Source organism: Mirounga leonina, unplaced genomic scaffold, assembly GCF_011800145.1.
Source record: "Mirounga leonina isolate KUSES-001 unplaced genomic scaffold, KU_Mleo_1.0 Mir_54, whole genome shotgun sequence".
Lineage (NCBI taxonomy): Eukaryota > Metazoa > Chordata > Mammalia > Carnivora > Phocidae > Mirounga > Mirounga leonina.
The window spans coordinates 10,961,864-10,989,510 of NW_023270812.1; the positions used below are offsets into that span (position 1 = coordinate 10,961,864).

The following is a 27,647-nucleotide window of genomic DNA, read 5'->3' on the forward strand; positions in this document are numbered from 1 at the left end:
CGTTCCAGTTAAGTCCCTCCCCGAATGTGGACACTGACTTGTGCCTGGGGGCAAGCGGGACTCAGGCCCACAGTGTGTCACGTCCGGGTGGTCAGTCGGAGGGTGTGGGCCCAGCATCAGGGGTGTGCCCGCTGCCCTGCTCTGGGGGAAGGTGAGGGGTCGTGACCTTTCTCTGTGTTGGGGCAACAGGCTGACCTTTCTGGCTGCTACCTTTAATGACCTGGGGCTGCTGGTGGATTGAGCTGCACCCGCCGTGGGACGTGCCCCCGTGGGAGACAGTGTTGCTGCCCACGGCCGTGAGCACAGAGGCAGCCTGGCCCCTGGAGCTGTGAGCACCCGTGTGGGTCCCGGATGGCTGAGCTCTCCTCTCGGGGCCCAGGTCACAGTGCTCTGCTTAGCCCTAGTGGGGCGCTGACCCAGGGCGCCGTCCAACCCTGGGGGCCGTGGGCCTCGGGACACCGGCAGCCTCTTCGAGCAGCTTCGAGGGAGGGTCCATGGGGCAGACTCCGTGGCACTTGGTGGTCTGTCACTGTTTCGCATCCGAAGTTGGCGGTGCAGCGTGTCTTTTCTCTCTCGGCCTGTGGCTCTTCCAAAAGCCGGGTGCCAAGATGGCCCTTTGGAGACCCCAGGGGAGAGTGCAGCCTGGGGCCGGGTGGACAGCCTTGAGATGCCTCTGGTTTCACTGGTCTTTTCAAGTAGTGCCTGTGGGCGGGAGGAAACGTGGGGCCCGCTTCGTCCTCTCTGACGTCCTCCTCCCACTCGGGAGAAAAATGTTTCCTCCCTCCTGAACTCTTAAGAACGGCTCTGTTTTACATCCAGGGGATGTCCGTGATGCCCACGATGTTCCACAGTTTTATGGGACCCCCTCAGTGGAAACATTCTTCTGCTTTCTTCAGAGTTGATAATTTTTGTTTTATTGCACATATTAAAATTAGTGCCAGAAGATAATTATCTTTTGATTCTGCTTTAAATCATGGTAAATTGCATTCCCTTGGGAAGAAGTAATACCCATTATGTTTTCTTTATCGTTCCTAAGTTTTAAAGTATTCGTTCTCCCATTTTCCTTTTTATTCTGTTTTTCGAACACGGGATTGCAATAACATCAAGATACCAACTAGATTCTTAAGTGATAAAATCTCGGTTATTTGCAGAGATTTAAGTATTAAAATAAATCCAGTAACTTCTTTTAAATGTGGACTGTAAAAGTATATTATTTTTAAAAATATTAATTAATCTACCCAAAAGTGTGCATAACTAAATTTATTCAATTTTTCCAATTGTAAAGGGGAGTTTTAATTTGAAGCATGTGTAATTCTTAGATTTCAGTATCCAAACTGTGGTTAAATAACCGGGATGCAACATTTCAATGTGAGTGCAGGAAATAGTAATGAGAACAAGCACATCACACCCAAGCTGCTTGAAAACACATGCCGGCCGTGTGTTTATCCAAGCTTCATGCTCTCACCATGTAAAGATGTGCATCTACTTCTCCATTGAATTGATGAGGTCTGGTATTAAATAGAACCATAGCTACAATTTAGAGAAAGCTATGCATCTGGCAAAGTGTCCTGTGTTTTAGTGGATAATGTAATCTAATTTGTGTCTCCAAAATCCCTAAGTAGCAGATGCTTGGATTTAGCCCAGATTTGGGGTTCCAGATTTCCTACCGCTGCATTGCAGATCAGACAGGTGTGTTTGGTTTCAAAGCCAGTGGGCTTGCCATGAAATTACTTTGGTCCCATTCTCTGGAAGTTGTCCCTGTGCTTGAGAGCAGACTGGGCGGCCTGGCCGTGGTGCACCTGCTGTGAGCTCTTCACCGGGTGCAGGCCTGGACTCTGGGGGTGGGGGGCGGCCAGTGAAGTGACGTGATGGGAAGTAGCCCTGGGCAGAAGCAGGTGTCAGGCCGGTGGACGGGCCACAGGTGTGAGGACGAGGAAGGTGTCAGCGTCTTCACTCTGGAAACTGAAAGCAGAGTTGCCCCTTCCTTGCCATTTACGGGGTAGGGGATGCACTGGGTGAGTGGAGGCGCCTGCAGAGAGGCAGGTGCACTGCGTGCCGTGAAGGGCTCTGGGGCACCATGCACACACACGGTGTGCGTGGGAACACTGCAAACAGAACAGGTGACTGTCCCTTCTCTGGGTGGCTGTGAGTTAGCTGTGGCCTTTCTTCCAGCAGAATCTCAGCTGCTACGAGAGCCTCCCTTGGCCTCTGTGATGACCTGAGGGCACAGAAGGTCACTGGGGCTGGTTTGGGGTTCCCTCTGCGTGACCCTCATCAGCTCATCTCTCTCTGTGTGTCAGCATCTCATCTTCAAAGCGTAGTGTGGAGACCGACCAGGCAGGAGTTGGACCACGGGTGTGAAAGCCCTGCCAGCCAGTGGGGTCATGCGTGTCAGCAGTCCCAGGGTGGACTAGTTTCCAGTGGCTCACATCTCAGGCCAGCCTCCGACTTTGCAAATAACAAGAGGATGCTCCTTGGGAATCCTGTGCGTGTGTGTTCATTGTAAAGTTACTAGAGACCCATGCTGAGAAATCAGGAGCGAGAAATTGTAAGGACAGGACAAATAACAGATGCCCCGAGAGAGGGTTTGCTGGTTGCAGTGAAATTCATGGGTTGTCTTGAACCCTGGTGTGGTTTGAAGGATGAGCTTGAATGAAATGTCTCTCCTTGTTTTTCATGCTTAGGAATAGAAATTTGACAGAACAGATAACCATGATCTGTCTCTATGGTCTTCCCATCAGTTAGATTAAAGACTAAATCAGAATCAGTTCAGCCCATGAGCAAGAGAGGGTCTTCTTGGAAATGACTCACAGTTAAACGAGATTGGATTTCCTGCCTTCGCCCACAGGGAGAGCAGAGGGGGCCTTCTGTCCATGGCTGTCCTCATCCAAGCGTGTCCGCAAGTGGCCTCTCCCTCCCTAGCTGTGTGCAATTATTTGTCTTGGGTGAGTAGTATAGAGCTTTGCTAGCCCTACACTATTTCTACCAGCAAATCTTTCTTCCAAATGGGACAGAGTTGAAGTTTTCGGTAGAGTCTCTGGGTTGTGCAGCTATCACCATCTAATTTTAGAACATTTCATCATACCAACTAAACCCCAAGCCCCATATCCACTAGCAGTCCCTCCCCTTGGCCACCCCAAGCCCCGGGTAACACTAATCTACTTCTGTCCCTGTAGATGTGCTCACCCTGTGCATTCACGCAGGTGGAGTCAGGCCGGGTGTGGGCTCTCGAGCCTGGCTTCCTTCCCTCAGCGTGCTGGTCATGAGGCTCACCCGAGCTCTCGCAGGTGTCTCTATGCCATCCCTGGTCATGCCTGAATAATGTTCCATGGAGTGGTGACCCACATTTTATGCTTCCCTTCATCAGCTGATGGACATTGGGTTGCTTCCGCTTTTTGGCAAATGAACAAGGGTGCTCTGATCTTCTGTGTGTGCATTGTTGGGTGAACGTAGTTTTCCCTCCTTCGAGTGCCTAGCTGAGAGTAGAATTGCTAGGCCGTACGGTGACTCTGGACTGAACGTCTGTGGGAACTGCCAGAGTCAGTGTACTGATTTGGATCCTCAGGAATGCAGGAGGGTTCCAGTTTCTCCTCATCCTCTCCAGCACTTGTTACTTTCCATTTTTTAAGACAATTACAGCCGTCTGGTGATGTGTGCCGTCTCGTACTATTACAGTTTTGACTCACATTTCCATAGTAACTAAAGACGGACCCTTTCATGTGCTTATTGGCTACTTGTGTATCTTCAGGGCAGGAAGGAGGGGACAGGCCCGTCCCTCTTTTTTTTTTTTTTTTTTAAGATTTTATTTATTTATTTGAGAGAGAGAGAATGAGAGACAGAGAGCATGAGAGGCAGGAGGGTCAGAGGGAGAAGCAGACTCCCCGCCGAGCAGGGAGCCCGATGCGGGACTCGATCCCAGGACTCCGGGATCATGACCTGAGCCGAAGGCTGTCGCTTAACCAACTGAGCCACCCAGGCGCCCTACTTGTGTATCTTCCTTGGAGAAACGTGTATTCAAATCCTGTGAGCATTTTAAATATTTGGTTATTGGCCATTTTATCACTGAGTTGTTAGACTTCTTTATGTTTTCTTGATTCAAGTTTCTTATCAGATACCTCATTTGCAAATATTTTATCCTGTTCTGTGACTTCTTTCTCGATGGGCTCCTTTGAATCACGAGGGCTTTTATTTCTGATGAAGTCCCGTTCATCTGTTTTTCTTCTGTTGGTCGTGCTTTGGTCCTGCCCTCAGGAAACCGTAGGAGTTGAGCCCCGTCCGGGGAAGAGAGCAAGCTGCAGCTACCCCTGGGGCTCCCGGGAGACGCCCCACACCCTGATGTGGCCGCGGGAGCAGAAGGCCTCACATGTACGCCCACATGCCTGCACATCTTCCTCTTACCTGAGATTAACCCGAACCTTGAGGTTAATCCAGCTGGATAATTTCCTCCCTTTGCTGTGAACAACTTCTTCTCTTCCCCTTCTTCTTCCTCCCCCTCCTCCTCCTCCTCCTCCTCCTTCTTTAAAGTAAGTGAATCTGGTTAGAAGTTACACCAACAGGAACTCTGAATAAGGGAAGAGTAAGAGGAAATGCTATAAAAGAAAAAAAAAACAACATTAAGTTTTGCATGGTACAGACTTACCCTAATTCACATTTAACCTGCTATTGCACATGTGATCTGTCCACCTGCCCTCAGTAAATACACTTCCCTGGGCTCGGCCTTCGTGTAGCTCACCTTAGTGGAGAAAGTTTCCTTGGGCTTTGTTCAACAATCAGATGTTAACACAGTCTGTTTGTCTGCGAGGCCTGTCATAACGAAACCCCACAGAGTTTCTCTCTGTCCCGGAGGCTGGGAGTCAGGTGCAGCAGAGTGGGCTCCCCACGAGGCTCTCCTCCTGGGCGTGCAGACGGCCACCTTCCCTCTGGTGCTCGTGTGGCTTTTCCTCTGCGGGTGCACGCTCATGGGCTCCCTTCCTCTTCTTGTGAGGTCCCCAGCCAGATCACGGCAGGGCCCCACCCCCATGGCCTCCTTTAACCTCAATCAAAACCTCCTTAGAAGGTGATTATATTAGAAACCCTATCTCTAAATATAGTCACATTGGGGAGCGGTTGGGGCTTTAACATATGAATTTGGGGGGGACACAACTCAGTCCAAAACATATAGGATTATTTTAGTGTGACTTGCATTTGGATGTTTTGCACCAAAAGCAAAACCTATTGGTAAAAAGGCTCAGCATGGAGGTAAAATTCACCCCTGGATTGTCTCCCGTTGATGTACATCTTCCACCACACCTCTTCATCCTTCTCTCTGTGGTCACCCTAGATGCTTAGTATCTTTCTGTGAAGAAGTTCCTTTACAACAGGAATGACTTTGTGGTCTGTAAAGAAGAGTGATTCTAACAATCGTGCACCTGGGTACGAGCGTCCTCTTTGAGCCACAGTGACATGGATGAAGACAAAGTTGACAATTTCCCCCAAATTTAGCTTTTGCTTTCATCCCCACAAATATTTTGTATAAAATAACTATTTTCAATTGGTGACCCCCCCCCGATTTTTGTGAAAACCAACCAAGTACAGTTCACGTCAACTAAGAAAAAGTTCACGTACTTTATGAAGCTACCGAAATGTGTCGGCCACTTAAGCCAGTGGCGACTTTCTCCAAATGCTCCCGTATCCCCACACTGGCCCTTGATGTGTGAGCTGTTGATGACACACAACTTCGGTACAATTCTCAGTAATACCTGCTGTGGGTGAAATGCAGCATCTGAGATTTTAGCACAGATCCTTGCAATAGATAACCAGCCTTTACTTTGCACATTTGTGGGTTTAGTCATTGAATAATTGTGGGTTTAATTTTAGTTTCAGAAATGAAATTTCTAGTTCAGCTAAAGGTGTGAAAGGAATTGCCAACTTTACCGTCAGTACTCGACTCGGCCGGTGCAGAGCGAGACCGCCCAGGACGCGGGGCGGTGCGCGGGGTCGGTCCTGCCAGAAGGCGCACCTGCTGGGCGCGTGTTGGGGAGACATGGGGAAGAGGCTGGTGACACACAGCAGAGTCTTCATTCCCACGTAGGACTCGACAAAGAATGGAAAGAGAAGGAGCTCTCTCTAACCACATTCCTGCTACTCACCACTGTTTGACCTTAGCTTGGGAAGCGAGGTTTCCAAGATTCGTCCTGGCCAGTGGCCGTGTTTTCTCTCTTGCCTGGAAACTTGGAAATAAGTTTGTTTTCATGTTTTGTGTTACCCTGCCACAAGAGAAAGGAGGATGTTTTCTTCATTTTGGAAGTTAGTTTTTGAAACAAACAAACAAAAAGAAAAGAAAAGAAGAAAGAAAACATTTTCTCTAAAATGCTTGGTTGGGAAGAGAGTTTTTTATTAGCTCAAGATTTTTTTTAATTTGAAGCATGTTTCAGTCGTGATGTGTTCTCATGATTGCTGAGGTGTTGTATCTAAAGCCATTGCTTCAAGTTTTGAGATAACCGCTTGTTACAACAAAGCTGCACAGGAAGTGGGGTTATGGGATGCAGCACCTGTCAGTAGATCACTTTGAACAAACACCTTTTCATGTGCTTATTTGACTGCTGGGTGTCTTTTCTCTGGTGGGGTGTCTGTTCAGGGCTTTTGCCCATTTTTTCAAGTTGTCTTCTTATTGTTGAGTTTTAAGTGTTCTTTATGTCTTTTGGACACCGTCTTTTATCCGATACATGTTTTGCACATATTTTCTCTCTGTGGCTTGTCTCTTCATTCTGCCAACGTGTTGTTTGCAGGACAGACGGTGTCTGTCCTGACGAAGTCCAGGCTATCAGTCGTCTCTTTCATGGCTCACACCTCTGTCTCATCCAGAGTCTTCACCAAGCCCAAGGTCATCCAGACTTGCTCTGTGCTATCTCCCAGAAATTCTATAGCTTTACATTTTACATTTCATCTGTGATGCATTTTGAGCTCATTTTTGTGAAGGGTGGAAGGTCTGTGTCTAGACTCATTTTTTGCCTGTGGACGTCCAGTTGCGTCTTTGTTGAAAAGACGGTCCTGATCCCCCCACATTGTCTTTGCTGCTTTTTCACACTTCAGTTAGGTGTATTTGTGGGCATCTCCTTCTGGCCTCCAGAACAGTGCTGAGACATAAAAATGTGGAGAAACCGGCAATGGGGTGAGTAGTTGGCTGGGAATGGGATTGATGGTGAGTAAAGGCCTCAGAAGCAAGGATGGGGAGGTTACTTGTTGAACAGGAAGCTGCTGTGGAGATGCAAGCTCTCGGCCACGCTCTCTTCTGAATAAGCTGAAAAATCCTGACGGAGGGGTCCCAGTGGGTCCCAGGATGCTCCCCGCTCCCCACGACTCACAGCTTTGCTGCCCACGTTCAGTCGTGGTCTTTGCTAGAGGAAGCCCACCCTCCCCAGCGTCCCTGATGGGCTGCCGGCTGTGCTTCTGCTCCTCGGCGATGTGCCCCATGTTGCAGGCATAAGAAGCGTTGAAATACGTTCTGTGGTGTGAGGTGGGGCGGCACCTACAATGGGCATTGTTCCCATCAGGACATGTAGGGTGTTTGCAAACCTGGCAGAAGGGCTCCATGTGACTCCAGAAAGAATAATTTGCAAAGAACATTTAAGGCGAGGAGACAATTGAAGATAACATAATTCTAGTTAGTATTTTAAACACTCTGTCATAGATGGAAAATGTAACACTGCTATTTTTGGTGGGAACATTTCTAATGCTTCCTTGCATTTATTTCTGCCTTATTTACATATTCTTGGCAGGGTATTCTTTTGGAAATCTTTCTTCTTTTCTCTCTTCATGCCTTCATCTTTCCCAAGAGCATCTTGCTTGTGGGGACGTTCACCCCTCACTTTGGTGTGTCTCTGAATGGGGGGCAGGGAAGTTCAGGGCATGAAGCAGAACCCCTGTAGCAACTCGTTTTTGTTGGCAGACCCCACATGGGCTGCTCTTTACTTCACCTGCAAGTGGGCTCTGCCTGGGAGCATCTGGGCCTGTGTTTAGACTCGCAGTTGGAAACATTTCTTGCTTACTACAAAATTTTCAAGTGTTTATTATAGGAAATATTGGCACAGAGGAAAATAAAACAAAATAACTTGTGAATGCCTAATCCAGTGATAACTGGGGGGTACAGCATCCTCATCTGCATGTGCCATGCTTGGACTTCGCAGGTGACACTGAGCATTTTCCGCGCCCCCACACATCGTTCCGCCGTGGGACTTCTTACGGTCCAGCCACAGTCATCCCTGTGAGTGGGGAGACGCAGGCCTCGGGGCTGGTCTGCTGAGTCTGCATCTTGCGGGTCCAGGAATCTGAGGCTTTATAATGTTCTCCAGATGATGGTTTTGCACAGTATACTTGGGAGATGCTTTTCCATGGTATTATTTTCATGGCTTTATTCCACATCATTGTATGATGTGACACAGTTTACTGAATCCATTTCTCAAGAGAAGATTCTTATACTGATGTTAATATTTTGGTATTATTAACAATTCTTTAAGGAACAAATTTGTTTTTTTAAAAGATCTTATTTATTTGAGAGACAGAGAGCACAAGCGGGGGTGGGGCAGAGGGAGAAGCAGGCTCCCCGCTGAGCAGGGAGCCCCAGGATCATGACCTGAGCCGAAGGCAGACGCCTAATTGACTGAGCCCCGCAGGCGCCCCAGGAACAAATTTCTTGATCCATTGTCTGCACATTTGTGATTATGTGAGTGGGAGACACTTCCTGAGGATTCCTCACGCTCTGGCTGAAGGAGACGCATGTTTTCCGAGCTCTGGATGCCCGTAGCACGGCCTCTGGACCATTTACTCCTGCGTAAACGGTGCGTAAACGCTGGTGTGCAGGAGCGGTACCTGGAATCACATCAGAGTACAGTTTCTGGTTCGCTGTGGGGGTGGGGACCTGCATCCCTGGTGGGCCCCCAGGGGACGCCCACACTCCCGGCGCTGGGACCCCAGTTGGCGTGGTCAGGCTGGGGAAGCAGCAAGGAGGGTGACTATTTGTCTCACTGCTTCAGCAGCGAGCACTGACGTACAAAGAGGCAGTGTGGACCGTTTGCTGCGTGTCCTGGTTTCCAGCTCAAGGGGCTTCGGGGTCACTCCAGGTTGTGGGGCCCTTGCCCCCTCCCCGTCTCTGCACCTGCTTCGTTATCAAGCAGCCCTTCTCCATGTGTGGGCTCTGGTGGCTCCAGGGTTTTTCCGACCGTACTTCCAGAAATCTAGTGGATTTTTTTTTTTAATGGAAATCCCAGAAATTATTTTCAACTGACAATCTTGGGTCACCTGTCCAGCCCTGAACCAGTCTGGGGTGGAGGGATAGGGCATGCTCACTGGCTGTGCTGGGGTCCCTTGCCGGAGGCGGGGAGAGGGTGGCTGTGGGTGCCCACTACACGGGCTGACTGCTGGGGGAGTGGTCCCCTCACCCTACAAGACTAGGAGGGGGTGCCTGGAAAGGAAGCAGCCATCACCAGGGGCTCTGGGGCCTCTTCTCCGAAGACAAGCTGCTTCTGTGGGGTGACCAATGTGCCCCCCACACCCTGCAGCTGAGAACCGGCCCAGGCTGGGGAAGCGGTGCTGGGGGTCACGGGGCTCACGGCAGGATGGGCGGGGGGAGAGTGGGATGGGTGACTGCAGACCTGAGTGTCAGCAGGACAGTTTGGGCAGCAGGGAGGGGACAGGAGACATAAGCGCGCAGGACTACGGCGTGAGGAGGTGATGCGTGCCCTGTGCACTCAGACTCCCTCAAACTGCAGGACTCAGAAGAGTGGGAGCACTCTGGAGCGTGCGAGTCAGCGACATGCAGCCCTGGGCACGGGCAGATGAAGGGGACAGATGGGTTCTGGAATGTTCCAGCTGAGTGTTTAGAGCTCAGGTTTGCTCCTGAGCGCGTCAGACTCTGTGCCCCTCACTCAGGGAAATTGTGTGGCGGCCCGGGCACGAGAGGCAGAGCGCAGCTCTCACCGCTGGTCTTGGCTTCCCTGACGGCCGTGAGGCTGCGCTCCGTGGTCTGTCGCTGCAGACGCCAGGAGGGCTCTGCTTTCCTAACCACCCAGGCGCCCTGGGCGCGATGCGCGTGTGAAGGCGGCCAGGAGGCCGGCGGCTGCCCTTTGCATCCCCTGGAGCAAACGTTGCCTTATTAGGGGCCTCGGTGCCAGACTTGCCTTTTCCTGTGCACTGGGATCTGCAGAAGTTAAATATTTAGACTCAGCTCTGTGTGAACACTTCTGCCAAAACGTGTGTTTAGGTTCTCTCCCCTTGTCAGGGAGAGCGCGAGTGCATGGTCCTCTGGCCTCGCTGGAGGGTGAGCGTCTGGGGGAGGTGAGTAGAAGGGGCTGGGTGGGGGGGCCGGGCCCAGCCGTGACCCCCGGGGGCCAGCCCAGCAGGGTCAGTCGTCACGAGGATGGGACGGGTGGTCCACGAGCTCCCTAATTCTTCGGCTTCACGTCTAAACACAGTTGTTCTGTGACTGAAAATGAATGTAGATATCAGGTCACAAAATGAACATCAGATGTGTGTTTTCGATTCGCCTTTGATGATCGTCTTTCCCTCCTCGGTTCCGAGTGTGTCTGCTAAGGTCCCCACACTTGGGGCATGGCTGGGGTGAGGGGGGCAGAGCCGCCTCTGCCGGGACGTGGGGACCCTCCCCACAGCAGCGGGAGGACCGCATGGACCCGCGAAGACCTGCCGTTCGTTGCCCCTGACGAGGAAGATGGAGAAGCCCGTCGGAGGCTGGGTGTCTTCCCGAAGAAGGCAGAGCCAAGCCGACGGCCTGGCTTCGCTGAGGAGAGCAAGACACAGGCAGAACCATTTGAACCAGCCATAAACATTGAAAAATAAACTGCTGGGCAGTGTGAGGCCTTCCCTGTGGCCGAGGGAAACCTGCCTGGGCGTTGGGCCGGCTCCCCTGGCTGCTGCCTGTTTGGGGACACACAGCTCGATAATCTGGCTCCTCCTCGGCCGGCGACCTCCAGAACTACCCGCCTCCCTCTTCGGGATGGCGGCCCTCCTGCGAGGCTGCCCCGTCTCCAGCTTGTGGTTCTGTCCAGGGACCGCACTCGAGCGCTGTGACCTCACTGATCTCAGCTCTCCAGGGCCTGACACAGCCAGACCTTCGACGCCTGGGGGCCGCGTGCCCACAGACCAGCCAGGCAGCAGGTGCGGGGCTCCCCCGCGTGGCCCACGTGTGGGTCAGGCTGAAGCTCTCAGACTGTCCTGTGGGGGGACAGTGGTCTCCACATACACGGCTGTGCTGAGCAGCTAGACGGGTGCGTGGAGCGGGCCTGGCCGGTCCCAAACATTCCACAGATTCGCCGTTATTAGAAGAGTCCATAGACACATGCCCAGCGCAAGGGTCTTCTCCTCAAATAATTTAAATTGGTGGGCTAATGCAGCATTCTCACTTTTTAGCGTAAGAACCTGTACATTCTTAAACCTTATTGGGGACCCCAAAGAGCTTTTCTTAACCTGGGTTGTAGCTACGGATATTTATGGTCGGTGTTAAAGCTGACAAGTGTTTACTACCTGAGGACACAGCCTGTCTGTGTCACCACAAGTCACTTGTGAGAATCAAAAAGCAAAGGACACGTTGATATTTTACAGAAACGCTTCTGACCCCATGGATCCCCTGGGGGCCCTGGGGCCACATTTTGAGAACCGCTGCTCTAGAGCAGGGACAAGACGTGGACACATCACAGGCAAACAGAGGAGTCCTGTCTGTGTGGAGAAACACGCGGACAAGCTGAGTACAGTGGGAGGTCAGACAACGCAAGTCCCTTGCTGGTGCAGAGAATTAGGGGAGTTCCCCTGAGGACATGGGGCAGAGGTGAAAGAAGAGACTCATCAGCCTGAGGCCCATCTTGGACCCACACATGTAAGCTTCCATCCCTAATGAGAATTCTTGGCTCCTCGCCCCGAACGTCTACATTCAGGCCATTTAGATGCTTCTCCAAAAGCAAGTAGGGGGATGCACGTTATGTGCAGAGCCGGAAGGGCCCTTTCTAAAGGTTTCCGAGAACAAAGAAACCCTGAAAAGGAGATTCCAGCCTCTGTATCCTTGGAGATACTTGTGTTGAAATGGCCATTTGCCCTTTCAAATCTGTCCATGTTTAAAAAAATATCTTGGGGCCAAAGTCCAGTTAGGGTGTCTTACTCGATCTGAGCGCCTCTGTTTCCATCTCCTCAAGAGCTTGCTGGCACTTAAACTTCATGACGTTTAGTTTTCTCCCCTCTTGCCCCAGTTACATAAATGCTTCTGGTTTCAATTGCGTTAGCTCTCTTGGGTCCAGTGAATAGAAAAGTGACTGAAGAATGTCAGAATTTCTCACGGAGCCAGTCTCAGAGGAGAGGACCTTATACATGTGTCCTGGCCTCCCTGAGGTTGCCAGTGGTTGCCTGTGGCTGGGAGGCATCGCTGGCCTGCCGCTGGCCCTGGCATGCCCGCCAGCCACCCCTAGCGGTCATCAGCTGGTTGTCATGGCATGAATGGTGCTCAGATCTAGCTTAGGGTCAGGAGCAACTGTGCGACAAGGCCATGGACAGAAAGTTGGACAAGGGCACAGATGTGATGACACAGTAGTGCATTGTGGATGGAGTGGATCCCTGCCTGTCCTGTGAGCTGAGCCCAGGACTGAGAGGCCAGCTTCTGGGAGACCACAGCTGACTCCACTGGCTCAGTCTTTTCAACCACATTTTGGGCTCCCGAGAAAGTGGAAGTACGTCGCCTCGGGATTAACAGCTTGGCTTGTGTCCTGCTTCCACCATGACTTGTTGCATAGCCTCAGGAAGCCACTGAACTTCCCTGCACCTGTGTCCATGAGGGGAACTCGTGAGGGGTTTCAGTGCTTATTGCACAGGTGGTTAGGACGGAGGGAAATTACCAGGTGCTGCTGGTGGCTGCACTCTGGGTAGAATGGTCTGATTCGTGTGCCAGCAGTGCTTGAGTGGAGCTGAGGGGGCCTGGGCGAGTCATGAGGATCCTCACCTATAAGGTGGAATGAGAACAGTTTCTGAACTGAGTACCCATGAGTATCTATGACCAGGTATGAGCGTTCTGAGTATCCATGGGTATCTGTGAATATGTGTGAGTGTTCATCAGTATCTGGGATCATCTGTGAGTACTCATGACTATCTGAGTGTCTGTGAGTACCCTTGAGTATCTATGACCAGGTATGAGCGTTCATGAGTATCCATGAGTATCCATGAGTATCTGTGAATATGTGTGAGTGTTCATCAGTATCTGGGAGTATTGGTGAGTACTCATGACTATCTGAGTATCTGTGAGTACCCATGAGTATCTATGACCAGGTATGAGCGTTCATGAGTATCTATGAGTATCTGTGAATATGTGTGAGTGTTCATCAGTATCTGGGATCATCCGTGAGTACTCATGATTATCTTTGAGTATCTGTGAGGACCCATGAGTATCTATGACCATGTATGAGCGTTCATGAGTATCCATGAGTATCTGTGAATATGTGTGAGTGTTCATCAGTATCTGGGAGTATCTGTGAGTACTCATGATTATCTTTGAGTATCTGTGAGTACCCGCCTGCTTCTCCCTCTCCCACTCCCCCTGCTTGTGTTCCCTCTCTCGCTGTGTCTGTCTGTCAAATAAATAAATAAAATCCTAAAAAAAAAAAAGAAAAGAAAACTTTGAAGTTGCCTTTCACTGTGGATGAACCCTCCGAAGACACTGGGGACACAGGGAAGATAGAGAGAGGTCAGATGGGAAGGGATGTGATTGAGGATCGTTCAGCATCAAGGGGCTCTGAGAGCCAGCTGAGGCAGCTTGTCCTTGTCGTGGCTTCCGGGGCTGCGCTTTCCTCCTCTCTCAGGGGCCTTCGCCTCATGTTTCAGATTGGGAATGACTTCTAGATCTACAGTTATTTGAGTCTGGGTCTGTTGCTATGGGAAATAAATATGGGAAAAATAATCGGGATGGACACCTGTGGTCACTATTTTCTTTCCAAAGAAACCTGATCCATGAATTGCATCCAAATCTTTATTTTTTTGGAAACATGAGTTTGGCTGTGGGCTTCCCATATTGTCTGTTTACTGTTGGCGTTTCTAGAGAGGGCAGCGAGAGGTGGGGGCACCGTGGTTGGTGCGTGGGTTTATGGGCCATAGCCTGAGTATGGATTCCCACTCAGCTTTTCCTAGCTTTGCCATCTGGAGTAAGCCATAAACCTTTTCAGAACCTCCCTTTGTTTTGTTGGTAAAATACATGATGGGAATATATATCCCTCATTCTGTTATTACTAGGATTCCAGGAGAATACGCAGAAGCTGAGTTCCATGCCTGCAATGTCTGTAAATATTAAGGCAATGATCCTGGATTAAAAGCTAATCTGAAAAACCTCCCTTTGGAATTAAATAGCATGACTGGTCACAAATACGTGCGGCTCATGAGCAAAGCCTTAGCATTGTGACTCCCATTTGGTATCTTCCTGAAAGTGGACCTGTGGATAATTATACTCCATTCGTACTGTAAGTTTCAAGGTCTCCCTTGGCCCAATCTGCCATTTCTAGAAAATCAAATTGTAAGGGTGCATTTCTTTTTATTCCATTTTTTTATTTTTTGCCTTCTTTGATCAACTGTGTTGTATAGTTAAAATGAAAACCACAAAAATTCCATGACTGATGAAGACAGTATGAGTAAAAAGCAGGGATTCAATTCTAAGAAAATATGGAAACCACTCTGATACATCTGTGACAGATGAAAATATATGCCTGTTTTAGCATTATCTGGTAACTTGTCAGAAATGCAAATCACTCAGCTCACCCCAGACCAGCACTTTGGGGTCCTGATGGCTTGGTTCCAGTCCAGTCTCAGCCACTCGTTACCTAGACTGGGAAAATGATTTATCTTCTCTGATTCAGTCACTGAATTTGTAAAATGATGACAATAATCCCGCCTCATAGAATTAACATGTAACTAAGGAAGTTAATACATGAAAAATTCGTAGTCCTACATATCCACTAAATGTTATCAACTATCAATCTCCAGTCTCTGCTCACGTGCAAAATTCACATGGTTTTTATAAGTGGGATTCTACTGAACAAACTGCTTTTTATTTTATCTCTGAAATACTTGTATATGTGAAGTCCTTTTTAAACTTCAAAATACTTCACAGACCTCCCTTTATGTAGCAGTGAAACTTGCAATATCCACAAGTTAGACCATATATATTCACACAAAGCAGTGTGTATGCAGTATTATGAGAGTACCTTACATTTTATGAGCCCCAGTGGCACTTATATACACTTTAAAACAATAGAACAGAGGTGAGAGGCTCACTGATCCAGTGTATTGACCGGATCAGTGTGCATGTACACCTGAGTGCTTCAGGAGGTAAAGTGGGGTATCCTTGGCCTTCCCAAGAACAGTGGTCTAGACACACCTTTAATTGGGCCTTAGTCATTTATTGCATTTGTGCTAAATCATCTATGTATTTTTATCTGGGCTTACTAATATTTGCAGGGTTTACTACTTCACCCCACATGTATCTTGTAGCCTCAGATTGTAAGGCCTCATTATCTCTGGTAGGTAAGGAAATGTAAGATAAGTTGGTCCTCTATTGAAGGGCTTGCCACCAGGGTTCTTAAAGCACAAATATGATCAGAGCAGTCTTTAAAATTCTTATAAGGCTTTCCATGCTTGTGGGAGTCCCTCAACTTGGCCCAGGAGCCCCCCCAGGTGAGGTCTCTGCTGCCCTACATGTCCACTTGCTGCCGTGGACCCTCCCCCCGTGGTCCCGTATCGTCACGTGTAGCTCCGCGCCTCCTGTACTGTGTTTGCTGAGCACAGGTCTGCTCAGTGAGCATGTCATTAACTGTGTGCACATTAAAAGCAAGGGTCATGAGCTAACAAGGGGATGTGACAAAATGCTTGGAGTAAAATATTTGGTATCTTAATTAGGAATATTTTTTGAGAGAATTCTGAATATGGAGGAGATGCAAAAAAATGGGAGATACTGGTTTTGGAAGCTTACACTGGAATGACTGTTGTATAGAGAGCTACTGGTTCATGACAAATAACCCCAGGATGTTTGTGGCAATAAATGATCAGTGTTTGTTTCTCATGCACTGATCTTGGCTGGGCTCTGCTCCACATGTCTCATCCTCCTTGCTTGAGTGGGAAAATGGGAATGTTCTTCTTGGAGCAAGAGCTAGGAAAGCAGGTCCAAACACACACACCTGCCGAGCGCCAGCTTGCTTGATGCTTACAGACATCCCACAAGCCAGGTAGTTCACAGAGTAGAAGGCTCCCTGCCAGTGTGGAAAAGCTGCAGAAACTCTGCTGATAGGGAGGGAGGAAGGATGGGCCAGCAAGGCCATCTATTGATTCCTGAAGTTAGTGTGCAATTATCCTGAGTGGGAGACCCGGGAGGAGCTGAGACACCATCAGGGATGAGTGTGGGAATCAGCTGAGGAAACAATGCCTTCCCAGCCTCCCAGGCTGTGGTTGAAGTGGTAACTGGGACTTGGCAGAGCTTTCAGAGGTAAACAAGCACGTCCATGCACGTCAGAGCAGTGCTGCAGGCCTGTGAACACTTGGGAGTTGGGCCAACCAATAATAATGAGATTGCGGGCCAGCAGAGGACACTTACAGACGACACCGAGGACCATACGGGGGAAATGAGGAGGAGGGGTCGATGCAGGGGTTGTTTATGTGACACATCGGACCAGACAGGAAAATTGCTTCTAACTTGGGGGCTCTTACAGAACAGATTCACACCAAAGTTAGTCAGGGTCCTTTGGACATGAGACCCAGCAGAGTTTCTGCTGGTCTTATTCATGCTTTTAATGGAAACTCTCTTTAACCAAGTAAGTCAGTACTTGGAGGCCCAAGAGTTATTATGGACAAAGTTAACACTACAGGTCTAGAGTCCCACTCAGCCTGTAGATGCTCACGTCCTGTTCTTTATGCCATATTTCATGCTAAGAGTTCTTTGTTTTGTAGCATGTATAGATAATGGGACACCAAGTCCTACTGGAAAAAGGAAGGAAAAGACTAAACACTCATTAAGCACCACTTCCTGGGGACTGGCTGTGGGCTTTCACATGTATTTTCTACATCACTGATTCAAGCCACTATCCATCATAAGACAGACCAAAAAAGGGAGGAACATGCTGCCATTTAAATTGTGACCAATATTTTCTCATATCTTAGAATTCCTATTTTATTCTTATTTTAAAAACTTTTTTTTTACTTAAAAACTCACTTAAGTTTTGTTTTTTTTTTTTTACTTAAAAACTCATTTAAGTATTGTTTTGTTTATTGAGGAAATTATATATAGTGAGATGCACAGACCAGTGAGATGTGTTTGGTGAGATGAGCTTTTACAAGTGGGAATGCCCATGTAACTCATACTCCATCAAGACCAAGATGGTCTCCATCACATGGGCAAGCTCCCTCAGGCCTTTCTGGGTCAGTGCCTTCTCAGAGGTAACTCCTGTTTTGAATTCCATTATTCCATTATTCTGTGTTACTTTTACCTGGGCTAGAGTTTCATATAAATAGCATAATGTACTATGTATCCCCTTGTTTCTTTTTTTTAAAAATATTTTATTTGTTTGTTCATGAGAAACAGAGAGGCAGAGGCAGAGGGAGAAACAGGCTCCTTGGGACTTGATCCCAGGACCCTGGGATCATGACGTGAGCTGAAGGCAGATGCTTAACTGACTGAGCCACCCAGGGGCCCAGAGCTTCCTAGGACTTTGATAGAAATTGTGTTGAAACCACAGAGCAATTTGGGAAGAATGAACATTGTAACATCACTGAGTCTTCTGACCCATGAACATGGTACATCTCTTTCCATTTGTGTTGGCTTCCTTTCATTTTCCTCATCAGCGCTTTTTCAATGTCTGGCACATCTTTTCATAAATTTATTTCATGTTTTTGATGTTATTGGAAATGCCATTTAAAAATTTTATCTTCTAGTTATTCATTGCTACTACATAGAACGACAGGTGATTTTGTATATTGACATTATACATTGAGACTTCACTATATTCACTTATTAAATCTAGCAGTTTTTTTCTTTGTAGAGGTTTTAGATCCTTCTTACATGCATAATTCTATCTCATGTGATTAAAGAAGGTTCTACATTTTTATTTCCAATCTTTCTGTGTTTCTATTTCTTACCTTTAATGCCTTGCCTACGGTACCCAGTGTAATGACAAATAGAAGTGGTGAGTCTATTTCCAATCTTAGAATGAAAACGTTCAGTCTTTTATCATTAAATCTGATGTTAGCTGTGGGTTTTTAAAATATATGCTTTTTAGCAGATAGAGAAGGTTTTCTTCTAATACCAGTTTTCTGGGAGTTTTGCCATTTAATTGACAAAGTGGTTCACCTTAATAAAAGTGAACACCTAAATTTTCTTTGCCTAAAAATGGATAGTTTTACTCTAACTGAAAACATTTTAATGTAGGGCATAATGTTATTAAAATATCTGAAAGAGTTACTGAGTATTATTTCTAGTATTTTAAATAGTCCCTTCAATTTTGCAAGACACCTTATCCTTCTTTCTAAATACACTCATGTATTATTCCATTAGCTCCCCTGACCATCTTATGAGGAGTTACACTGGTATGATACCATTTGGCAAATGATTCCTGTAATTCCCATGACTTCCCTAAAGCTGTAGGCCAGATCAGACTAAATGGAGTCTTGACTCTGTGTTTCTCCTTATCTTGTTTAATCTTCTCCATTTCATGTTACGCAGCCTGCCATATTTTCGGAAGGATTACCAGAGATTTAAGTAACTATGCTGACTTTGAATCTTAAATTTGCTGAATTGCCTCTTCATTTGTAGAAATAAATTAGATGGGAGTAAATAGAATATAGAATCTGTCAGTATAAATTAGATATGAGTTAATGTAAATACAATGAGCAAGAACGATTAGGGTAATGGATAGGCACACTTTCAATACCTGCAAATAGCTTCTGAAGAACTCTAAGGGTGTTGGTTACTATTAAATAACCATTTTATGGAATTCTTTAATAACAAGGTATATCTTAGAGAACAAAATGTTCCAAGAGCAGATTATTGTATGGATAGAGGGGCACAGCATCCCTTAACAAAAAACAACAGTACCAACCAACCAACCAGCCAACAGCTGGGCAGCACTCTCCCCAGCAACACAAACAATAGCAACTCCATTGTGGAGGATTTGGGACCAGGAGTGGAGTCCTTGCAAAGTGTACAGATAACTAAGAACGGAACAAGGGGGAAACAGAGTCAAGAAGAAGTAACTAGAACCTCGTGATGAGCTGCAGGTGTCAGAATTCCGTGTCTATGGTGGTGGACTTGCGGACGGGCAAAGACATAGTTTCAAGTATCTTAGCTTTTTAAGGAGCTTTTCAGGATTCTGTGCCTGTTGGAAAGTGAACAATGGAACCCTAAATATTAATGTGAAACTCTTAGGAGGTGAGCTAGGCAAAAGAACTTGACATATGCAGCCTGCATATTCTTGAAATGTAGCCAAACCCAAAGGTCTCTTTTTGTTTCTTTTGTTTGTTTGTTTTGTTTTTAGAATGGATGTGATTTCTTTAAAAATGCTTTGGGCATCGTCATACTAAAATCAAGTGGTAGACAGTTAGTGAGATCACCAATTAAGAGGTTTTTTCCTCCCTTTAAGTTCATAAATGTCCTGCAGCTGTTTGTTATAATCTAATTTGCCCTCGGTTGTCAGATTATTTGAACACATTGTCAGACACGTTTTAAATCACCAAAATCTATTGCTAGTTTGGGAAATAAAATAATTTTTAAAATTAACTAATTTTTTCAATCCAACCGAGTTTACAGAGGTAGTTTTCTAAAAATACAGAGTTGTTAAATGATTGTAGAAATTAAAATCTGTAGAAACAAATTGGGATTGTACTCATGTTTCTAGTTTAATATTTTAATGGAAAACTATTGAGGCAGACTATCTCCAAAGTGCAAATTACCTCTCAGGAGTCTGCTCAGAATGGAGTGTGTGGCCCAGCAGGTCATGCGTCTGAGCCACGCACATAGCAAGCTCGAAGAGCCGGAGAGAGCACGGCCGCTCAGAACCATACGGCAGTAAGTGGGGTGAGCTAGGGAAGAAGTCCAATGCAATCACTGCAGTTGTGTTGAAGAGTTAACGCCTTCCCACACGGGCTCACAGGATCAGCGAGGCAGCCGATGAAGTTATTGCAAGAGCAGAACCATCTAGATTGCTGAAAACCAGTGGCCTGGATGAGAACAGATCTGATAAACTGAATGGAAGGCTGCTCTTCTGTAGAGAATGTTGGGATTTGGCGGCATGATGAATTGTGTGTGTAATGTTGAGAGCTGAGGAGTTTCCTCTATGACCAGACACAGAAAGTGCAGAACATGTAGCAGAAATACCTATCAATAACTTGAGGCTTCTTTATATATCATTAGTGGGTGCGCCAGGTCAGTAGTAGGATAATGTCATGTGAACGTGGGCGTTGATGAATCCACCAATTACAGAAATATCTAGTATTTCACCATTCTGATGCTGGTATATGTGATTTTAAAAATATCTACATGCATGATATTGAATGCATCTAAATTTTCTTTTGGGCTACGAGTCTTGTTCTTCTTAATCTTTGTGTCTCTATGCCTTGTGCGTTATATAAATCTTGCACTCGATATTGGTAACACTTTAAGTTCATATGGAACCTATCACTTTGTATGCATCACCGTGCTAAGTCACAGTCCTCCTGGGAGACAGTCAGGATGGGCGTAAATGAGGACGTGGGTTTCGATTTTTGCTGAAATTGGTCAGACGAGAGACTGTGGGACCCAGAAATGCTGGGAGCCTGACTCCGACTCCAAAACCTGACCTTTTCCCTGATGACACTGCAGGGCTCAGAACCGCCCTCCTGTCCTGTCCCCATCCCCCCACAGCTGCACTGGGAAGCTTCTACTCCCTTTCTAATTCTGCAGGAACAGGAACCTCACTTATCCCCAAGGCTCTTTTCCCCACCTCTTTAATTAGAAAACTATCCATTCAACCCAATCATCAGTTCTAAATAACATCTCAACTTTTCTTCTTCCCGTGGCATATTTCCCAAATGGGGACTCTCTTTGGGCAGTTTCTCTTGGACAGATTCAGTGACTTCTGACACATCATACCTTCCTTGGCCCTTTCTATGACCTCACATTAAAATTCCTTCTATTCGTTTTTTTTTTTTTTTCTTTTTCAATCTGTCTTCCTTTATACATTAACTCTTCAACATTTAGTGTAAGAGAAAATTATAGCAATAAAGCCCTGCTGAATAGGAAAGAAAACTGAAATATTTGTGTCTATTGTATTAAACTGGATATTATACTTTGAATTTTGTATGCGTTAATTATTTTATTTTCTTGCTGAGTTATTTTCCAGAATCCCAAACTTTATTTTTCTCCACTGATGGACATTCCTTGGAATGGATTAAATCTAACTTCTAATAATACCATTATTTTAAAAACCCAACTTTGGTGGCCTCTGTAACCTGATGGATCCGGCCGGCCGCAGACATTGTCACCTCCATGTCATGTTTTAGGGCGTTCGCCTGGTCACTACATTCCTCGGGCCAGGCTCTCCTTCTGAGTTTCCTTGTTTCCATCCTCACTGTTCTGTTCTCTCAGAAAAGGCCCCTCTTCCCTGTGTCCTCTTCTAATGCTTTGTGGGGTCTTATCGACATGTTTCTGGATCTTCCTCAAGACCTGTCTCTTTGGGTCCCTTTTGAAGCTGTTCTCCTGTGTGTCTCAGTGATTGAAAGCTTCTGGAATTGTGGTGAAATATTACTTACGCTGCTTTGCTCCCCATTTACCTCCATTTGTAAGTGCTTGATGTCCCTCATGGCACAAGGGGTGATTGTGCCGTCTTCCTGTGGCCCCAGCGTGAGCTGGTGTAGAACCAGTGGTCAGGCTCCCTGGGGCTGGGGCCATCTTGGTGGGAAGGCCACTGTCCAATGCAGAAATCATGCTTCTGTTCAGCCTCTGTTCCCAAGGGTCGTCAGTAGTTTGTCTAAAGAAGATCTTCTTCCTCCCTTATGGCCTTCACCGACAGAAACCATAACTGCATTGCCCTAAGTTTGAATTCCCCATGTGGAGCCAGATTTACCAAATAATATGGCTTCAGTTAACGTTTCTGACCAACCAAGATGTTTATGCAAACAAGCACGGACTTCCTTCTGACTCAGCTGTACTATCTTCTGTATTTTACATTCTTGGCAAATTTTAAGAGATTGTTGATTTAATCAGTCTTATTTTGCTTATATGAATCTGCAAACATGAAGTGAAATACTCAAAAGGGACATTTCAAGAATTTCCCCTAACCATTTCTATAGGTACAGTATGTCCTTGGATGGAGCATGAAAAGTATTTTGTGCCCATATAATCACACCATAAATTCTGTTCATTAATAAAATTCCCGAAAAAGAACCAGGCGGATGCTATAATGAGTGGTGCATTTTCCCGGGGGTGCCAGCTAGAAAAGCAGTCCTCAGCACCGGCTGATTCTCCTGAGGACATAAGTCCGTCTAGTCTTGGGCTAACTACTCTGCAGGTTTCTGAAAAGCAACACCTAGCTGCCTCTGGGATGTGGCTCAACTCTGCTTTCCTTGGTGACTTCTCATGACCGTTGGTGACTTACTGGACAATGCAGCAAGAAATCAAAGCACCGTCATTTTCTTCTTGACAATTTCCAAGTTGGAGTCAGATTGAAAGCTTCTTTACGATAACCATGTAACGCATGGTTGGATTTTATTTAGGTCTCTACATATTTGATGAACAAAATCTAGAGTATACAGAATAGGACAGAACTCAAAAGGAATAAATTAAAATTTTAAAAGAATCAGGTGATGGTGTTATAAGGCATGGAGTGGCCACGAATTGTTTTTGTGTATTTAGCGGTCACCTGCATGGGCTGTCTCGCCAGCACCTGGAACAGTGCCTGGCACAGAGGGGGTCTTCCACCAGTGTGTGTCGGACACACTGATCATTAGTGTTACTTCAGAAATCGAAACCAAATGCCAGCCCTAAGTTCGGACTGTTCAAGGATCAAAACTTTGTTGTTTAAGTTCTTAACTTACAGATAAAAGAATCTGATTCTGGGTAACTAAAGCTACAGGGAATTTATTGGAAATACTTGGAGGCCTCGCAGAGTGCAGGGCAGCTCAGACAGCTGCTCCCCGGGGTTCCGGAGTGGGTTCCGTGGTCTGGACTGCCCCAGAGACCATACACCAGCCTCCTCGATACTCACATGCCAGGCAGACAGCGCCCGAGTGGGCACGGCTGGACCCAGCGCAGGACCCTGCAGACCAGCCTCAGGGCGCACCGGCTGTCAGGTACCAGGCTGGAGCCCTGGCCGCTGGGACGGCTCTCCATACCAGGCTTTCTGTACCGCGACCAGAGCATGCACCGCTAGGAACGCGAGCTGGGCTGAGCGCCCAAGGGCCAATTTCTTCCTTCTCTCTCTTATCCATGAAAATGATTTTGGCACCTACTGTGACATTTGGATGATTCATGGGTTCTGTGATTATCCTACGAAATGTGGATCTGGACAGGTATGATGATTAATTAAGCTTCAGTCTCACTCATCCGCGTTTTCAGGAGGCTGTGTTCAGTCTAGGAGGCCATGGGAGGGAGCACACTTTTCGAGTAGGAACATGGAGGAGGATCTAAGGGGCAACATTTCTGTGTTTTTCTAGTACATATACAGAAATATATATGGCTTAAAAAAATCTAATAACGGGCACCTGGGTGGCTCAGTTGGTTAAGCGACTGCCTTCGGCTCAGGTCATGATCCCGGAGTTCCGGGATCGAGTCCCGCATCGGGCTCCCTGCTCAGCAGGGAGTCTGCTTCTCCCTCTGACCCTCCTCCCTCTCATGCTCTCTGTCTCTCATTCTCTCTGTCTCAAATAAATAAATAAAATCTTTAAAAAAAAATCTAATAGCATTCGTAATGTCAGTAAGGGACTGATCACAAAATTCCATGTATGATTACCCACATGTAGTACATGGAGCTGCTAGAGAAGCTAAAATCTGGATAGTTTTCCAACTATTAATATCATAACCAGGTTTATTATCTAAAAAGAAATTTACTGAGTGCCTGTTCTAGGTCAGACACTCTTTTAGTATTGGGGAGTAGTGGAAATAATAGCTAACACTTCTGAAACACGGTCTGTGGTCACGCTTTGCACGTCTAACTCTCGACCTCATGGCGGGGCTGGAAGCAGGTGCTCGTCCTCCGCCGGAGTGCAGCCCTGCTTCCAGGCTCCAGCCTCCTGGCACTGGCAAAGGAACATGTTCTTTCCCAGCCTCTCAGTGGTTTCCACCTGGCTGATGTCACATTTACAGTCATAAAATCCCTGTAAATTGTAGCTAGCTGGTTCCTAAGCAGACTAAAGCATAATTTATGGAAAGTCACTTCATAAGCAGAAAAGTGCTATAGAGATTTTTATATCAAATATATTCACTCAGTGCCTCATTCTATTTTATTTTCCTTTGTAAGGAGAAACGTCAAAGCAAACGAATGTCGTTTCTAGATGCCACAGGACAGCTCCGGGTGAGGGCGGGTGTGCTCTTGGGTGTGTGGGCCCTGGGGTGGAGAGCCGCTCTGTGGTTAGCCGCATGCGTGACCGTGAACTCAGGGCTCGGTTCTCGGCAGCTCCTCTGTGACTGGGAGGCCGGACCAGTCCCGCCTCCGAGACATGGCAGCTCTGTGACTGGCTTTGACCTCAAGCCCCCTGGGGTCAGAGGGCAAGTGGCCGTGCTTCCGGATGCTCGTTCGACCTGCTTCCTGCTCAGTGGTCCAGAGGCCACACCTGGAGAAACCCCACTCCAAAGACAAACCTGAGACACATGCCCACATTTTCTTTAAAATGTATGAGAAGGGTGATTTAATTTGCCAGTGTTAATGTTTATTGTCATGTATTTAGGCTGGAAGGATCCAGAAGAGGAACATTTGGAATATGTGGATTATTTCTAAATTATATTTAAAATCACGTGTGACTTTATAGTGAAGGATAAAGGATTCTCCATGTTTTACTTTGTTTGACTCAAACTCATTACCATCGGAGGAATACTGAGTAGATAGGACTCACTTTGTTGTGATGCTAGAGTGTGAATACCCTATGAGATACGCTTACTTTTAGAACTTTCTTTTTTTTCTCCAAATTTTAATTTAAATTCCAGTTAGTTAACATGCAGTGTTACATTAGTTTCAGGTATACAATATAGGGATTCATCACTTCCATACGTCACCTGGTGCTCATCACGACAAGTGCCCTCCTTCATCCCATCACCTATTTCCCCCAATGCCCCACCCCCCTCCCCTCTGGTGACCATTGGTGTGTTCTCTATAGTTAAGAGTCTGCTTCTTGGTTTTTCTCTCTCTCTTTCCCCCCCATGTTCATTTGTTTTGTTTCTTAAATTCCACATGTGAGTGAGATCATAAGGTATTTGTCTTTCTCTGACTGACTGCTTTCATTTAGCATCATACTCTCTAGCTCCATCCCCATCATCGCAAATGCAGCAAAAAGGTTTCATTCTTTTTTTATGGCTGAATAATATTCCATTGTGTATATACCACGTCTTCTTTAACCATTCATCAGTCAGTGGACATTGGGCTCTCCCCATAGTTTGGCTATTGTTGATAACACTGCTATAAACATCAGGGTGCGGGTGTCCTCGAATTAGTGTTTTCATATCCTTTGGGTAAACACCCGGAAGTGCAATTGCTGGGTCGAGTAGTTCTGTATTTGACTTTTTGAGGAACCTCCGTACTGTTTTGCAGATGGCTTATTTAAGTCAGTGTTACACAGACGGCGTGAGACTTCTGTCGTCCCAGAGGCAGTGGGCCGCCGGCTGGCGGAGCAGTCAGACCGCGTGCTTCTGAGTTCGACGGGCTGGATCTGCGTTCTGGGCCAGCCCCTCCCTAACTGCGCGGCCTTCCCCACATGACTTGTGCATTCCTCTGTTTTCTCACCTACCAAGGGGCTAAATGAGAAAACCCATGAAATGAATGGGGGCAGTTCTCGTGCATGGACAACTCTTGCAGCTGTTTTGTTACATGAGTGTTAGATGCTGTCAGAATAACAGCAAGTGTTTCCACTGTCATTTCTAGGATTCGCTGTGCTACCTACACCCTGGGGCTGTTTCCGCCACGTGTGGCCCTGGGCTCCCCGTCTGCTGAGACGGGATTCCACTGTGCTCAGAAATAAGCCGGACGCGTAGGCTTTCACTCCCTCTGCTTCAGCATCATCTTAAATAAAAGTTGGTGACAACATTGAAAGAAGTAGAAAATGACTCTAGGTCCAGCACTGATTGCAAAAGAGTGTTTGAAAATGCTTGCAAATGGACTCAGCACTTACAAGCCAGACTGAGACCCGGATGGCGGCTGGTGTCGTCCTGATTTTCATGCAGTCCAGTCGTGCGTCCAGAACCTGTAACGGGAATGGCCGCAGGGGCGCGTGGGCCCGCCGTGCCCTGCCTGCCTCCTGAGCTGTCTGCCCCTCCGCCTGGCCAGCCCCTGCCCCCTCCTTCCCGCTTCCCCACAGGGGCTCCGCGTGGGACTGCCTGTGTGCTGCGTGCTCACACCTCTGCCTTTCCTCCCCCAGCATCCTCGTGCGACCAGGAGCAGCAGTCGGCCCTGGAAGAGGCCAGGCAGCCCAAGAGCGACAATGTGGTGATCCCCGAGTGCGCCCACGGCGGCCTCTACAAGCCCGTGCAGTGTCACCCCTCCACCGGCTACTGCTGGTGCGTCCTGGTGGACACTGGACGCCCCATCCCCGGCACATCCACCAGGTAAAGCTGCACCCATGGGCTGGGGGCGGGGGACACGGGGAAGGCAGGCCCCTGTGGGTGCCGCTGACGTGGACGCCCGGCACCCAGACCTCGCCTGGCCGCTGGGCCGCGCTGGCCGTGCGCACACTCCCCTGCACGGGGGCCCATCAGAAGCTGGAGGAGACCGTCTCTGGCGGCCGCCGGGGGCTCCTGTGTGAATGACAGCGGGGAGCCTGCAGGCTGAGGTCTTTACACCAGGTTTGCTGCTGTCGTTATTATTCCTGCAGGCTGGGATTGTGAAGGCCGGCCCGGGGATCGGCGTGGCGGGCTCTCACACATCACCTGCAGCTTCCTTGAGCTTCTGGTTTTGGCAAAGGGAGCCAAGCACCACACAGGCTGAAATGGCTTTCGGTAGCACAAAGATAAAGACGGTGTGCTAAGGCGAGAGCAGCAATCGCTGTCCGGGTCTGAGATCCAAAAATCTGTTCACTCCTGTTTTGTGTGAGTTTGAGCAAACAGTTGCATGATCACACCCAAAGCACACCAACTACTCACGGAATTTGTAAAAACATGAGTGAAGATGTGTTTGCAGTTCTTTGTTATATGAATTGATCTTTGGATGTTCATAGATTTATATAGAGTGATTTACAAATGTACAAAGATATTATCTCTCAAAAGTTATCAAATTTAGCTACTGGTTTCATCTCTAGCACCTGGGCACAGGCATTTTGACACTTTCTGAATTATTTTCCCCAATTTTTCAAGTGTGACCATGAGACATCTCAAGGAGGAGACACTCCATCCATCCATCCATCCATCATTCGCCAACGCTTCCTTCCTTCCTTCCTTCCTTCCTTCCTTCCTTCCTTCCTTCCTTCCTTCCTTC

The 27,647-nt window shown here is 47.4% G+C and overlaps 1 protein-coding gene across 1 annotated transcript in view; it reads left to right on the forward strand.

Moving 5' to 3' along the window:
• LOC118001776 (SPARC-related modular calcium-binding protein 2) overlaps window positions 1-27,647 on the forward strand; it is a 156,050-nt gene that overhangs the window by 86,876 nt on the left and 41,527 nt on the right. The window contains exon 8 of the mRNA XM_034991920.1: window positions 26,596-26,782. Within this exon, the coding sequence (XP_034847811.1) occupies window positions 26,596-26,782 (187 nt within the window). The remainder of the gene's footprint in view (window positions 1-26,595; window positions 26,783-27,647) is intronic.